The sequence below is a fragment of the Neolamprologus multifasciatus genome, chromosome 13, assembly GCF_963576455.1.
Source record: "Neolamprologus multifasciatus chromosome 13, fNeoMul1.2, whole genome shotgun sequence".
In the NCBI taxonomy this organism is placed as follows: Eukaryota; Metazoa; Chordata; class Actinopteri; order Cichliformes; family Cichlidae; genus Neolamprologus; species Neolamprologus multifasciatus.
The window spans coordinates 9,654,340-9,669,575 of record NC_140451.1 but is presented as its reverse complement, the minus strand read 5'-3'; the positions used below and the strand labels follow the sequence as shown (position 1 = coordinate 9,669,575).

Here is a 15,236-nt window from a genome sequence, read left to right as displayed (position 1 = left end):
CATCCTACCTAAGGACTAAAGACTTCCACAGACTGATAACAGCCATAAAGACTGAAAGTCTGCCTTGTTTTTGTCTGGATTTTACTTTTAGCCCTCAAATTTGACTCTTGTGTAATTACCATAATCTCAAATGAACAACTGATGCCCATTGTCATTACTGGACTGTAGTCTACTGCCTCCAATCATCCAAGATAGGACATAAAATAATATTAACTGTATATTTTTTGTTCAGGATATTGTAAAGTTTGGCTGAGAACACATTAAATTCATTTCCTTTTCTCCTTTACAGCTGTGGATCAGTGCTGGATATTTAGAGTGCTGATGTGTTTGGCTACAACTGAAGAAAAACTCAGGCTGAAAACAACATCAAACTAAAGGAAAATAAATCAAAACAGGGAAAATCCACATTAACAATTAAAAAGGTGACTGATGAAACAACTCTGCACGGACATACGCCCCTGATATTACACTTATGTGATCTGAAAGCAGGGGCGATTCTAGGATCAGAGCTTTGGGGGTGCTGAGCACCCAGAGAGCAGCCCAGCCAGGCAAGATAAACTTTACTCGTCACAATGAGACTTCTTCTCTGTCTCTGTCAATCCCTGCATCCTTAAATGTCTCCAGTTGTCCCGAGTTCCCTCTGACTGCCTCCTTGGTGCATTTAAACCCCTGTTCCTCCCTGTCCTCATCGTCTGTTGTCTTCATCTCCGTTATCAGTCATCATAATTTTACCATCTCTGTGCAAGTCTGCAAATTTCTTTATAAAATCATAAGATTTTTAAATTCATCAAGTCTCTCTGTGCCTGGGTCCTCGTCTCAAAACATGACATCACTGTTTTGTACATTTTAACACAATTTAATCCCCACATTTTTTGAAAGAAAAGCAAAACACTTTTTGAAAAGTCTGTAACAAAACCATCAAATCAGATAAAGGTCATTTAAATGCTGCAAATGAAGAATGGATTGGAATAAAAATAAAAAAAAAACATATCCTAACCTTAACTACTGGGGAAAATGATGAATGATGATCATAGTGAGTAAAAAGGAAACTGAGTGCATTTTTTGTCAGGGATTCACTTTGAATGTGTATGTATAATACAATACACTCAATACACAAAAAATACACAAAATACGCTCCAAAAATAGAGTCCTTGAAATGTACAAATGTACAAAATATTGATATAAAAAATGATAAAAATGGAGGCAAGTTTGCCTGTGGTACAATGTATACAATCTATGAAAAGATCTTACTGCAGATACTACTATGGCTCTGCAGATATTTTATTTTATTTTAACCTATGTCGCCTCACCTTGAGGTTGGTAAATCACTTTTTGGTGGTCAACTCTCTCAAGCAGTTTAACAGTTTCTGTTGTACCTGTCACTGTTCCCTGTCTGTTTCCTTACCTGGTTCTTCCTGACCTTGTACTTTTTCGTCATGTTCCCCTCTTTCCTCTCTCCCTCTTTGGACTGACAATCATACACAAATAGATTGTATTCAATTAGATGAAAAAATTACATTAATTAAAAAAAATATTATTAAGATCACTAATAAAAAGTCCTCTCTCAGTGTACTTTCAACCAAAAGGCAAATAACCAAACCACATGTACATCTAATAAAAGATATAAACATTGAAACACTGATCCAACATTATCGTTTATTGACGGATCATTTGTTCTTTCATTTTTACCTGAATGTTGTTCCTGGGTTTAATATCGGCACATATGACAAAATAAGCAGCTTCTCTCATTCCATTTCCAACAAGAAAGTGGCAACAACAGTAGGCTAAAACAATTTTAAGTTTTAGATTTTAAATAGGCTGTATAAATTTCAATGGGAGCAAGAAAGAAATATGGCCTAACTCCTACCTAACTATATAAAGAGTAACTGAAGGTTAAATGCTGCTAATATGTCCTGTTTTAAGCCAGGCACTAACACCTCTTCTCCTGCATCTCAGCCACCAGCGCTCTGGCAGCAACGGCGTTAGAGCAAGAGTAGGGGAGAGGCGAGCTGGAACAAACCATTTTGGGAGGGGGGTAGAGGGGGTATCTATACTATTTTTGTTCAAATGTTATGTCTCAACCCAGTACTGTATGGTTTTTATATTTTTAGCAGTGTGTCACACAAAAAGCAAACATTGTCAAAAAAAGTAAGAAATCTTTGGGGGTGCTTTGATTCATTTTGGGGGTGCTGAGGTACCCCCAAAAATGGGCTAAAATCGCCCCTGTCTGAAAGACAGTAGGTTCTAAAGCTCTAGCAAACAGAGCCTGTGATTTATTACTTAACCTATTTAATCCCAAATTTCCCCTTGCAAAATAAGTGCATGCATTTTAGTCCTTAGACTTCCCCTACACACAATATGTTTACATTTTTTTTTGATGTAATAGGGGGTTAAGATGGCAACAGTTATTGTTGGTGGGATTAAATGGGTTGACTAAGATGTAGCAGTGCTTTATGTGCTATCAAACAGAAATCTGTTAAAAGTGAGGAAACATTAGCCAAATAGAATCAAAATGGCACATTCCTCTGGGAACGTGACTACAAATGCAGGTCAGAAGCAAGGACGATTCTGGGTTCAAACTTTTAGGGCGGCTCAGCTCCCAATCATAGTGTCATGCATACGGTGCCTTGTAATTAATATTAAAGGAATATGCAGTTTGCAAATGTTATTTAAATGTTATTTATTTGCACACTTCAATTCAGTATAATAAGCATCACAATGTTACATTGAAAAGCAGCCTAATTATTTGGATGTTATAGTGTCTAAGCATATTTTGTAGCAAATAATCATAGATTTTAATATAATCCACCTGTTTTAGAGTGGAGACTTTAGTCATCAAACCTGAGGCAAAGGCTCAGTCATTAAAGAAGTTTTAAGGAACCATTTATTGCAAAGCAGATAAGATGAGAAACATGCACAACATTATTTCAGACTGTTAATCACATAGAGGCAGTCCACCAAATCATCAAGCACTTAAAGCAGCATCATTCAGTACAGACACTGGATAATCAAACTGCCACTCCCTGTACCCGAAGCAAACTGGTAATAGAGTTGTTTTATATGAAAGTTTTTGCATTCATACAAACCCTCCTGTCATTATGCAGACTTAGCACAGAGCAGTTTTATTAAAAGCTCCTCAGCTCAAGGAGACTATTGTTGTTTTTCTTTGCTAAATATTGTAGTGTAAAATGATTGCTGCAAGCAAAGTGTAATAAGTGGAGTTGTGGATTATGTGTCACGATAACCAGTACTGAATGATTTTAGAAACTGGAGCTGACAAAGGTCAGGAAGACAAAGAATTGACTTCACCAAAGTTATTTGGAGGGGAAAAGGTTTTTCAATTTGATCTGTGGACGTGTCCTATTAAGATTTAGCCTTGAAAAATAAAATGGTTGAAGTTGGTGTGAGTTTTCAATGCACTTTTATTACATTACAATATGTCATTTTCTTGTATTCCTCTATTATTGTAGCGTCTTTACCTTACAGTATGAAGCGCCTCGAGACATTTGTTGTTACAGTGTGGCGCTATATAATGACATTAAATTGAATATGTAATGTGAAACATTAAGATTTAATCTTTACCTTTAGCTTTTTTTTTCATTTCTGGAATAATAATAATGTTATTTTAAATGAGCAGGTGCCGCGAGGGCAGAGCCTCCCTCTATGATGACGTCACGTGTAGACACCTTAAAGCCTGCATGAACGAGGGAGCTTCTCGCCGGGTGCGGTGGCGCGCGCCTGTAATCCAAGCTACCGGGAGGCTGAGGCTGGCGGATCGTTTGAGCTCAGGAGCTCTGAGCTGCAGCGGACTATGCCGATCGGGTGTCCGCACTAAGTTCGGTATCGATATGGTGCTCCTGGGGGAGCTCGGGACCACCAGGTCGCCTAAGGAGGGGTGCACCGGCCCAGGTCGGAAACGGAGCAGGTCAAAGCCCCCGTGCCGCTCAGTAGTGGGATCGCGCCTGTGAATAGACGCTGTAGTGCAGCCTGAGTAATACAGCGGGACCCAGTCTTTTTACGCTCTTTCTCCTCTCCACAGAAATATACACACAGCACACACATTTAAATATCACGTTTTTCCAGCTTATAAAAGCGTCAACGCAGTTTCTCTCTCCTCTCTTTCCATTTAAAACCACCGCTGTTTGTCGGTTGCACAGCGCCTCCACCTGGAGGAGCGGCGCAATGACCGCCACTCGCGTCATTTTAGCTAAACGAAATTTTATGCAAAACTACGCCCACAAGATGGCGCTAAGCTAGCCTTGTGCGAGTCTAGTTACACCCAAAAACTTCAGCGAAGAAGAAAACGCTTCTCTTCCTGTGTAGGGCATGTGCTTCCTGTGTCAACCATGCACATGTGGTAAACAAGCGCAAGCATGGATTTTTCAAGTAAGTGGAGTGATCTTCCCAAAGGTCCGAGTTTGAAAAATCTGACAGATGGAAGCTTTGGCCACATGAAGGACACCCAGCATGCTGCCATTCAGGATCTGACCAAAGCTCACATCGAGTCGTTTGACCAGGCGGTCACAGACGGACTCAACCGCGTTGTGCAGGTCAGCAAATGTTTCTTCAAAGTTCTCAACAATGTGATGAATCACTTCATTAAGACCAGCGATTAACCCCAACTAGTTAAAACTACGATTAATAGCGTACATTGTGTGACTCGGAGTTGTGTAAGCTTGTCTTGAACACGCAGTGCAGTCATATACAGTGAGTTACTGTAGGCCAGTGAAAGCCACCATAACAACGATGAAATGAGTGAGTGAAGAATTTGGTTTCCTGCTGGTCGACTAGCTGCTGGTATCATTTCCAGCAGTATTTTCTCTGAAAGCTGCTCAACCTGCTGTGAACATCCCTCTTGCAGTTGCTTCCCATAATCTTTGCCTTTCTTACGTTTCTCACTTTTCTGTCACCTTTCCCAGTCCATCCCCCCCTTAGAGTTCATGTTCAAAAATGAACGGATCAGCCTTGGTTTCGTTGAAGCTGCCATCCAAAACCCAGTGGTTGCCAAAGGGAACATCTGCAAGGAAATGAAGGTGTTCCCAGCAGAGTGCCGGGGAAGAAGATGCTCGTACAAAGGGAAAATAGTGGTAAGCCTGAGTCGTGTTTATATTCCCACAGCAACGTTTTAAAATAATCCATGTTGACTGGTGAGTGTTGACTCATTTCAGGCAGACGTCAGCTGGTCGATCAATGGAGTTCCCAAAGGCATCATCAAGCAGTCTCTGGGTCATGTGCCCATCATGGTGAAGTCCAAGCTGTGTAACCTGCATGGCATGTCCCCCAAAGAGCTCGTAGAGCATCACGAAGAAGCCGAGGTAGGATATGGCAGCTGTACTTTTAAACTGAGCCAGGATTGGTTTAAATATTGTCCTATAATACCAGCATCAACTTTGACAGGAAATGGGAGGTTATTTCATTGTGAATGGAATTGAGAAGGTTATCCGCATGCTGATAATGCCAAGGAGGAACTATCCTATCGCCATGTCAAGACCCAAGTGGAAGAACAGGGGTCAGGGGTACACTCAGTACGGTAAGTATTACTTCTAAAGAAAACAGTGCAGCAATGAGTCCACGCCTGCATGTTTTCACCGGCTTTTTCTTCACTCAGGTATTTCTATGCGTTGCGTGAGGGAGGAGCACACAGCCATCAACATGAACCTGCATTATCTGGAAAATGGAACTGTGATGCTGAACTTCATCTACCAGAAAGAGCTCTTCTTCCTCCCACTAGGCTTTGCATTAAAGGCGAGCAAGCCTGCAGCTTTCATTACAGAACAGATTATGATAAAAATACTTGAGGCTCATTGTGTGCTCATTTGCTCTCATGTTCCTCAGGCTCTGGTGGACTTCACAGACTTCCAGATCTACCAGGAGCTGATCAAAGGCCGCGAGGACAATTCTTTCTACAAGACCTGTGTGTCCGAGATGCTGCGCATCGTCATGGAGGAGAACTGCACCACCCGCAGCAAGGTGCTCAATTACCTCGGAGAGCGCTTCAGGGTTAAGATGAACCTCCCTGAGTGGTACACAAATGAACAGTGTGCCAACTTCCTGTTAAAGTAAGTTCTGGGGATGGATACGGTTGACACCCTTCTGCTTTATGTTTGGTGGTATGTTTATTTAAAAAAAAGGGGCTTACTCTGTTTTGATCAGTGACTGTATCTGCATCCACCTGAAGTCAGACGTGGAGAAGTTCTACCTGCTCTGTCTGATGACGAGGAAGCTCTTCACTTTTGCCAAGCAGGAGTGCATGGAAGAAAACCCCGACAGTATTGTGTGCCAGGAAGTGCTCACTCCTGGTCAGCTCTACCTCATGTTTCTGAAGGCAAGAATCTTCAATATTTTTCTTAGGTTTTTTTGTCTTTGTCCTTTCTCTTTTGCTGGGCAGGAGGACTGTAGGACTGCTCCTCTTAGGCAGATCATTTGTCTCCATCTCACCTGATTGCTAACATCTTTCACAGCAGCTCTCTGCATGTCCTCCTTCACTACATTCATGTTTATTTTCTGTGGACTTCTTGTCTTTTTACCTGACTGCTCCATATCCACAGTCAGTGTTGGGTAGTAATGGAATACATGTACAGTGGTCCCTCGCTGTAACCTTTCATGTCCTTGCTGTTTCACTGATTTTTTTGGTGCAATTTTTCATGTTTTTTTTTCTTTTTTCAGCACATTGTGTTCTGCATCCTGATTGGCTGTAGACCATTGTCAGTCAGTCTCGTGCCGTGTCTCCTTTACAGTACAGAATGCGTTCAGCTTGTTAAATTTACATAAATCTTCGGTCGCTAGCAGTGTGCTGTACTGTATGTTTGTAACTTTTCTCCCCAACAAACAACAATGTCGACGAGACGTTTTGCACCGTCAAAGGCAACCGCGGGTGCCTTTGACTTCATTTTGTAATACTGGACTTATTTTTCTATAAAGGTTTGAACTTTGAGAGCATTTAAACAAGAGAGAAAAGTGTGAAAATGTTCATGCCTGTCTGCGAAAAGTGTATAAAGTGTGTAGTGACGGGTTTTACAGCCTTAAAACATCTATAGTAATTGTAAAAAAATAAAGTTGGCTACTTTGCGGATTTCACCTATCGCGGGTTATTTTTGGAACATAACTCCCACAGTAAACGAGGGACCACTGTACCGGCATTATGTATTTAAAATACAAAATATGAGTAACTGTATTGTATTACACTTACCGTTTAAAAAGGTGGTATTTAGAATACAGTTACTTTGTTGAAATAAATGGATTACACGGCGGTCTTTTCCTGATTCATATGTTAGACTCCACGCCGGTGGAAAGCCATTATGTCGAATAAACTTCAGTAATAGTAATAAATCACACAGCAGTAGTACATTCATGTAGTTGTAAAAAACATGATAATATATTAACTAATCCAAAGTATTTGGAATACGTTACTCTCATTGAGTAACCTTACAATGTTACCTTACAAAATACATTTTGGGGCATGTGTTCTGTAGTGGAATACATTTTAAAAGTAACCTTCCCAACACTTTCCACAGTGCTCACACAAAGTGTCTTCTTCCACTTCAGTTGTGTGATTTAACCACTCAAACGTTTTCACAGGAGAGACTGACTGCATGGTTGGTGTCTGTGAAGCTGTCCTTTGACAAGAGAGGCAGCAAAGTGACCGGAGGCTGGAGCTCTGAAATGATGATAAAGATGCTCAACATGGGAACTGACTTGACCAGACCATTTGAATATCTGTTGGCCACTGGAAACCTCCAGTCTAAGACAGGTCCTGTCCAAGACTAATACATGGTCAGCTTTGAAAATTCACTAAAACATTCATTCATTCATCTAAAGATGTGCTCCCTCCTCCCACAGGTCTGGGCATGCTGCAGAGCACCGGGCTGTGCGTTGTAGCTGACAAGCTCAACTTCATTCGCTACCTGTCTCACTTCCGCTGCGTGCACAGAGGAGCAGCGTTCGCTAAGATGAGGACCACCTCTGTGCGTAAGCTGCTGCCTGAGTCCTGGGGCTTCCTGTGTCCTGTCCACACTCCAGACGGCGAGCCTTGTGGACTCATGAACCACATGACAGCCAGCTGTGAAGTTGTGGCATTGACCTTGTCCACCACGTCACTGCCTGCTCTGCTCTGTTCGCTTGGTGAGGACTGACTTCAGGCAGTTGTTGTACAATCTTACCCAGGACCAAAAGCTAGTCCATTGTCTTCCACAGAACTAGACTCTATAGATTTGTGACAATTAGGGAGGAGAGGTCGGTGCGTGTGTGTGCAAATGAGAGACACAGCAATACTTTCATGAATCAACTGTTAAATAGTACTTTTTGTAAGGTACTCCAATAACAGTGACCTGCCTGTAGGGAAACGTCATTAAAGTAATGCTGAAATAAAAGATTAACTCAGGCAGTCATTGATATACTTCGTAGGCTTGGCCAGGTAAAGTCTCTGCACGTGGCACTGGGTTGAAATGCGTTTGCTGTATCTGCTCTTTTAGGTGTCACTCCAGTGGATGGAACTCCTGGTCGGGCCTTCGCAGACTGCTACCCTGTGGTCCTGGACGGTGCTGTTGTTGGCTGGGTGGAGGCTGACTTGGCACCAGTTGTGGTTGAATCACTGCGCAGGTTCAAGGTATTGTCTTCTTTTAGCTGCACCACAGTGGATCATCTGCCTCCATCCCTAGCATCCTCCCCTGTCACATCGGCCCTCTGCATGTCCATCCATGAATCTTTTCTGGGACCTTGCTCTTTTTCTCCTGCCTGGCAGCTTTATCTTCAACATCCTTTGTCCAGTATATCCCCTCCTCTGCACATCCAAACCATCTCAGCTTTGCCTCTCTTCGTTTATATTAATTTGTTATTGCCTCCATCCTGGTCTCTCCCAATGAAAAGCTATGATAACATAAGCTCCACCTCTTTTTGTCAGTTCATCAGAGCAGGTCTTGCTACCTACTTAAATCCCTTTTGCTCTTGTTGCCATTACCTCTGACACCGGTCTCCATCCACTCTACCCTGCCTACACTCTCTTCTTCACTTCACTTGTGCACTGTCTGTTGCAGGTTCACGGTATACTAACTCCTGTTTGGTGTCACCTGTGTATACTGTGCAGAAAACTGATCTTTAAAACGTATACCTCCAGGTGTTAAGAGAGAAGAAGATTCCTCCCTGGACAGAGATTGTCCTGGTTCCCAAAACAGGCAAGGCCAGCTTATATCCAGGCCTGTTCCTCTTCACAACACCTTGTCGCATGGTGCGGCCTGTACAGAACTTGGCTTTTGGCAAGCAAGAGTTGATTGGCACCTTTGAACAGGTAATGTGTTAAGAGTGGAGTTTTTTTTTTTTTTTTTTGTAGCTGTAAGAGCACAGTTTTAGTCCGAGCACCTTTTCTCCTTTGCCTGCAGCTTTACATCAATGTCGGAATCTTGGAGAATGAGATTGAACCAAGAGTAACCACACACCAGGAGCTCTTCCCTCACAGTATGCTCAGTGTGGTGGCAAACTTCATCCCATACTCGGACCACAACCAGAGTCCCAGGAACATGTACCAGTGTCAGATGGGTAGGTTATTTGAATCTTTTCTTTGACAATTTTGAGCAAACCCACATTTTCCATGAACCACTGCTCATTCACCTTATTTCAGGTAAACAGACTATGGGCTTCCCACTACACTCTTTCATGGATCGCTCTGATAACAAGCTGTACCGGCTCCAGACCCCACAGAGCCCACTAGTCAGGCCTTATATGTACGACCACTACGGCCTCGACAACTACCCCAGCGGCACCAACGCCATCGTGGCCGTCATATCCTACACAGGCTACGACATGGAAGATGCCATGGTGAGTTAAATGAAACTGTTCTCTATTTTTAATCGGCATAGGGTTGAACTCTTGACACATGTCATTTTCATCAGATTGTGAACAAGTCGTCATGGGAGAGAGGCTTCGCCCATGGAAGTATCTACAAGACGGAGCTGGTGGACCTGGCAGAGAAGGTGAAGGGAGAAGACGGCGTGGTGTTTGGAACCAAGCCAGGCGACCCCAAAGTGAAAGAAAAACTAGACGCTGATGGACTGCCCTTCATCGGATCGGTGCTTCAGTATGGAGACCCTTTCTACAGCTACATCAACCTCAACACTGGGCAGACCTTTATCTCCTACTACAAGTACGCGATAACATTTTTGTAGCAGTGTGATCATTTTTCATCAGCTCAGTTGTAAAATACCTCTTTTATTCACATTTTATGGTTCCTCTTCTCTGTTTGCAGGAGTCAGGAGGCCTGTATTGTTGACAACATAAAGGTCTGCAGTAATGACGGCGGCTCAGGCCGCTTCAAGCGCGTCTGCATCACTGCACGAATGCCCCGAAATCCCACCATCGGTGACAAGTTTGCCAGCCGCCATGGACAGAAGGGCATCCTGAGCCGCCTGTGGCCGACGGAGGACATGCCCTTCACCGAGAGCGGCATGACTCCGGATATCCTGTTCAACCCCCACGGCTTCCCCTCCCGTATGACAATCGGGATGCTCATCGAGAGCATGGCCGGCAAGTCAGGCGCCCTGCACGGCCTCGGCCACGACGCCACACCCTTCACCTTTTCCGAGGAGAACTCGGCGCTCGATTACTTTGGCGAGCTGCTTCGGGCGGGCGGCTACAACTACTACGGTACGGAGCGGCTGTACAGCGGACTGAGCGGTCAGGAGCTAGAGGCAGACATCTTCATCGGCGTGGTCTACTACCAGCGGCTACGTCACATGGTCTCCGACAAGTTTCAAGTTAGGACGACAGGAGCACGAGACAAAGTGACCAACCAGCCCGTAGGAGGAAGGAACGTGCAGGGAGGCATCCGTTTCGGGGAGATGGAGCGAGACGCCCTGCTGGCTCACGGCTCTTCGTTCTTACTTCACGATCGCCTCTTCAACTGCTCAGACCGCTCAGTGGCTCAGGTGTGCGTTGACTGCGGCAGCCTTCTCTCCCCTTTGTTGGAGAAACCGCCGCCCTACTGGTCATCCATGCGTCACCGTAAGACTGTCTGCACCCTGTGTGGCAAAAGTGACTCTGTTGACTCGGTGTCTGTTCCTTATGTCTTCCGCTACTTTGTAGCTGAGCTTGCTGCAATGAACATCAAAGTCAAATTAGAAGTCAAGTGAATTTTATGGGATGTAAAGATTCATGCCTTAAAGCACCAACCCTGCACACTTTGTTCAGACGGGTCTCAATAAAGCTGCTCAAATCATGCGTGCCGACAGAAGATGATAAACACATAACATGATGTCCATGAAAAGTTTTATTAGCCCCAAAAACATGACCAAGTATCAGTGTGTGATGGGATGCACGGGTTCACAATCTTCTGCGATGAATAAAAATGTTCAGTATCGTAGAAGTCAAGACTACTCAGATCCATTAAGAGAAATTATGAAATATTAAAAGTGCCACATTGGACTAAAATTTCACGCATGACCACCAAATGCACTGGAAATATAAAGTGTCCTGAAAATGTCCCCTTGGGGAAAGTGTGTGCTTAATACTTTGCTGAGGTGCTGCTAACAGTAAATTAGTGTAAATGTGATCAGGATGAAGTAAAGGCACTGAGCCCGTTTCCCACAAAATCATGTTTTCTTCAAACAAAACTGTTTCAAGCTTGATTAAATAAGAATAAATGAAAACTATTTTATCACAACAATGGAAAAGAGGGAGGGGTGAGCAGCTCTGGATAAAAGGTGAGTTGCCTACAGTGCTGGGATCATTACTTCTTTTTAAGTAATGCGTTACATTACTCACTGGAGAAAGTAATTTGTTATACCACTCATGACATTAAATACATTAGCAGCCTCTAATATAAACCTTACCGGGATTTATGCTTAAGTGAGAATGCTGTGACCACTGATGTAACCTGTAAATACATGTTGGCTTGAAGTAGTTGACAAACACTGTCGACCTGTTCAGTACATCATTTCCTCTTGTGCATTTCCAGCTACTGCTTTGTTGAGGTTTTTGGATTTATTAGTAAGAGAATAATCGTCTCAGTAAAAGGATAAATAATAATAGCATCAATATAAGGACTCGCAAATGTCAGCAAATTCCTGGAGGGAGATTGCTCAAACTATTGGAATCACCACAATGAAGACCTGGATGCAGGAGGAAAATAAGGCCCAGTGTCTTGACTGATACAGCATGTAAAACATAACCACGTGGTAATTAACACATAATGCACCGGCACAAGTATAGACGCTAGCAATGAAGACGGCCGCTTGCGTAGTTTATGTCGTAGGCTCTACAAAGCAGAAGTCTAAATCAAGCCTTAGGCTGCACTCCCACAAATCCCAGCCTAATGAGGACATAAATATTCTCTTATTTTAGTTTTAAGCGTGACTGCAGAGCAAAGTTTAAACAAAAAGACTTTGAATGGGTCAGCACTGTGATTCTACTGTAGAAATGGAGGATACAATGCTGACTGCTCATTACTGCCTTTGTTACCTACTAAAGATCAGGCTTTGGCTGCTCAGCTTTAACATCTGCTTGGCTTCCTGAATGCTAGTTTGTGTGGGCGTGCTGTATGTGCTGATGCTCGCAATGAGACGATGTTGTCTTAGCAGTATGATGCAGTTGTTTCTGTCCTGGACACAGTTTGCACTTTACCAGTACACTCTTGTACTTTTGTGCAATAAAACAAAAATAATGTCCATAATCTGCACGCCTTGGGCAAGATACTAACCCCAAGTTGCCAATCCATCGGTGTATGACACTGTGAATGTTAGAAAGCACTTAGCTTAAGGCATAGAAAAACAGTGCTCGTATGAATGGGTGAATGAGGCAAGTTTTATAAAAGCACTTTAGTTCAGTCCATTTAACTCCTCCCAGCACACAAGCTGAAATTAGCTGATTATAGCACGTGGTTTTATTTCATCATGCAGGTAACTTTGTGTAACTGAAGAATGAATTATAATGTGATTACTGAATTGAATACAGAAACGCATGACATTACTGTGCTATGGAAAAATTTTATGTGATTACAATCGGGCATCAGTCTGAAATGCCTTGAACCAAACAGTGCCTGACCACAAATCAAAAACATGCTTAATAATCTCGCAATTTTACAAGTATCTTAACCGTCCTCGAGTTTTTAACTAAATGTAATTACTTTGACCGCCTCATGTGTATAATAGTGAAGCTTCAACACACATTTTCTTACAGACTCTATGTTCAAAATTACGGTGTCCAAAATCCCAACCAGAAACCTCAAATTAAAATGCACCTCGTTGAACACTGGAAAACTAATAGGAGTAGTAGTCATATCTAAATCAATTATATCAATAGGTAGAAATTCCCACAACATCTCAAGTAAAACTCATTCACTCTTTACCAGTTGTTCTTATTGCAGCTGTGCCAGAATATCTGGTAATTCCAGAACAGTAGTGATAGTGTAGTCTGGCTTCACTGAACCATCTGACGCGGCCCCCCCTGCACTATTAATCCAAACTGTGGCCCGAACTCCAGCATTCAAGCCCCCCTGAATGTCTGTGTCCAGAGAATCTCCCACCATCACACAGTCCTGAGCCTCCACCTCCAGCATGCTGAAACACAACCTGAAGATGGAGGGGAATGGTTTCTGCTCTTTGTGTTCTCCTGCAATCACAATGGCATCGAAGAACTCCTCACATCCAGCCGTCGCCACTTTCTCTCTCTGGGTCTGGGCTACGCCGTTGGTCAACAGCAGCAGCTTGTATCTGCTGCGCAGCTGTTTCAGGAGGTTGCATACTTGAGGAGAAAGAGTGAGAAGCTCCAGGCGACTGCTTTTCCACATGTTATAACACTGAGCTGGCAAAGAAGGCGTAGAGCAATTCCCTACAGTCTCCTTGATGCTTTCCTCCCAGTGATGCGCACGGACATCATCTATGGTTTGACCAGCTGAGCAGTCAAAACTCTCATGGAACAGCTTCTGCTTGAACTTGTCACAAATGGTGCAGACGGTGCTGTCATCAAGGCCCAGCGTGGTCTTCAAAAATTCACTGGTCTGTATGCAATTCAGAAATTCACCACAAGATGTTAGCCTCCAAAATCCTTTTTTCATTTTATGCAAATGCAAAAAATAAAAATAGTCATCTGTGGCTGAAGAACAATCAAAGATTCAAAGAAGGGCATTTATTTAGGTGGTTGTAGGGGCTTTAGTATTCTGGTACTCTAAACAAGCAATTTTGAGGTGCGACAGGATTTTAGTTCCTCACATGTATTATGTGCTTATTTTCTGATTTTTCCATGCTTTAGTGGCTTTGGGATTTTTGTAGCAAAAAAAAATATATATATATATATATATATAAAAAACTTTTTTTTCTAATCTCCCTTTCTTTATTCTCTTGTACAGTGTGAGTGTCGGGGATGGTCATCTCAGACGCACTGCTCTGTCTGTGAGCACACCCATCCACTAGCTGTTCAAAACTTTGGTTTGCAAGGATTAGCCAATCCGAAAGTTTTAGAAAGAAGGACAAACGGATCCCCTGCCTGTTTAGTGATTAGCTGAATAGTGGCCCCTTCCGGACTCCGTATGCGGTCCTGCCAATCGGACAATAAAAGTGAAAACTAGACGGCAACAGCAGCGCAAACGTCCATAACAGCCACTCAGTTAGTTAAAATAGACAATAAAGAGCCCCTAACTGAAGACAGTAAAATAAATGTATCATTGGGTTGACTGAAAGACGTCACTAGTCTTCGCACTCCCATGTAAAAGTTACAAAAACCGACTGTAATTAGCTTACGGAAATAACTTAAATTCTAGGCGAATAATTTCTATATTTTTTTTTTTACCTTTTTTAGCGCCACTTCACCTGCCCGACTCGTTTCAATGAGCGTGTTGTCCAAATCAAACAAAATCGCTTTCACAGCCATGCCGTCAGCGGTAGAGGAGTGCTCTATCATTCTACGCCAAAACGCTGGTCGTTTGCGGAAGTGCTGCCGAGTGAAACGATTCATGGGAGTTGTAGTCCTAATTAACATCAATCCATTGCTATGTAGCTGTTGGATGGAGAGAGACTTCACATACTTAATTCAACTTCTGCTTCTCCTGAATTTGAATGAAATACAAATGAATGAAGTTTTATTATTATTATTATTATTATTATTATTATTATTATTACTATTAGTAGTAGTAGTAGTAGTAGTAGTAGTAGTAGTATTATCGTCATTATTATATTCCTCCCTCTTATGTATCCCTGGCATTAATTGTTAACAATTTTTTGAGAAAACTAAAAAGAACATGATCGTCACGTGAA

At 42.7% G+C, this 15,236-nt stretch overlaps 2 protein-coding genes and 1 non-coding gene across 3 annotated transcripts; 2 read left to right on the top strand and 1 right to left on the bottom strand.

The window, feature by feature from the left end:
- The first annotated feature begins 3,717 nt into the window (after nt 1-3,717).
- On the top strand, nt 3,718-4,016 carry LOC146505025 (signal recognition particle RNA). The gene has a single exon (XR_014877798.1).
- On the bottom strand, nt 3,823-14,942 carry nanp (N-acetylneuraminic acid phosphatase). The gene is made up of 2 exons (XM_085182994.1): nt 14,773-14,942; nt 3,823-13,984 (listed from the first exon to the last, which is right to left on the bottom strand). The coding sequence occupies exons 1-2, from the start codon at nt 14,935-14,937 to the stop codon at nt 13,343-13,345; spliced, it is 807 nt and encodes a 268-aa protein (XP_085039120.1). The 5' UTR covers nt 14,938-14,942; the 3' UTR covers nt 3,823-13,342.
- polr1b (RNA polymerase I subunit B) lies at nt 4,374-11,579 on the top strand. Its single transcript, XM_085182993.1, has 15 exons — nt 4,374-4,550; nt 4,920-5,087; nt 5,169-5,315; nt 5,398-5,530; nt 5,609-5,745; nt 5,836-6,059; nt 6,154-6,325; nt 7,579-7,750; nt 7,840-8,121; nt 8,472-8,605; nt 9,113-9,283; nt 9,375-9,531; nt 9,614-9,810; nt 9,885-10,135; nt 10,238-11,579. The coding sequence occupies exons 1-15, from the start codon at nt 4,374-4,376 to the stop codon at nt 11,118-11,120; spliced, it is 3,405 nt and encodes a 1,134-aa protein (XP_085039119.1). The 3' UTR covers nt 11,121-11,579.
- Nucleotides 14,943-15,236: the final 294 nt, after the last annotated feature.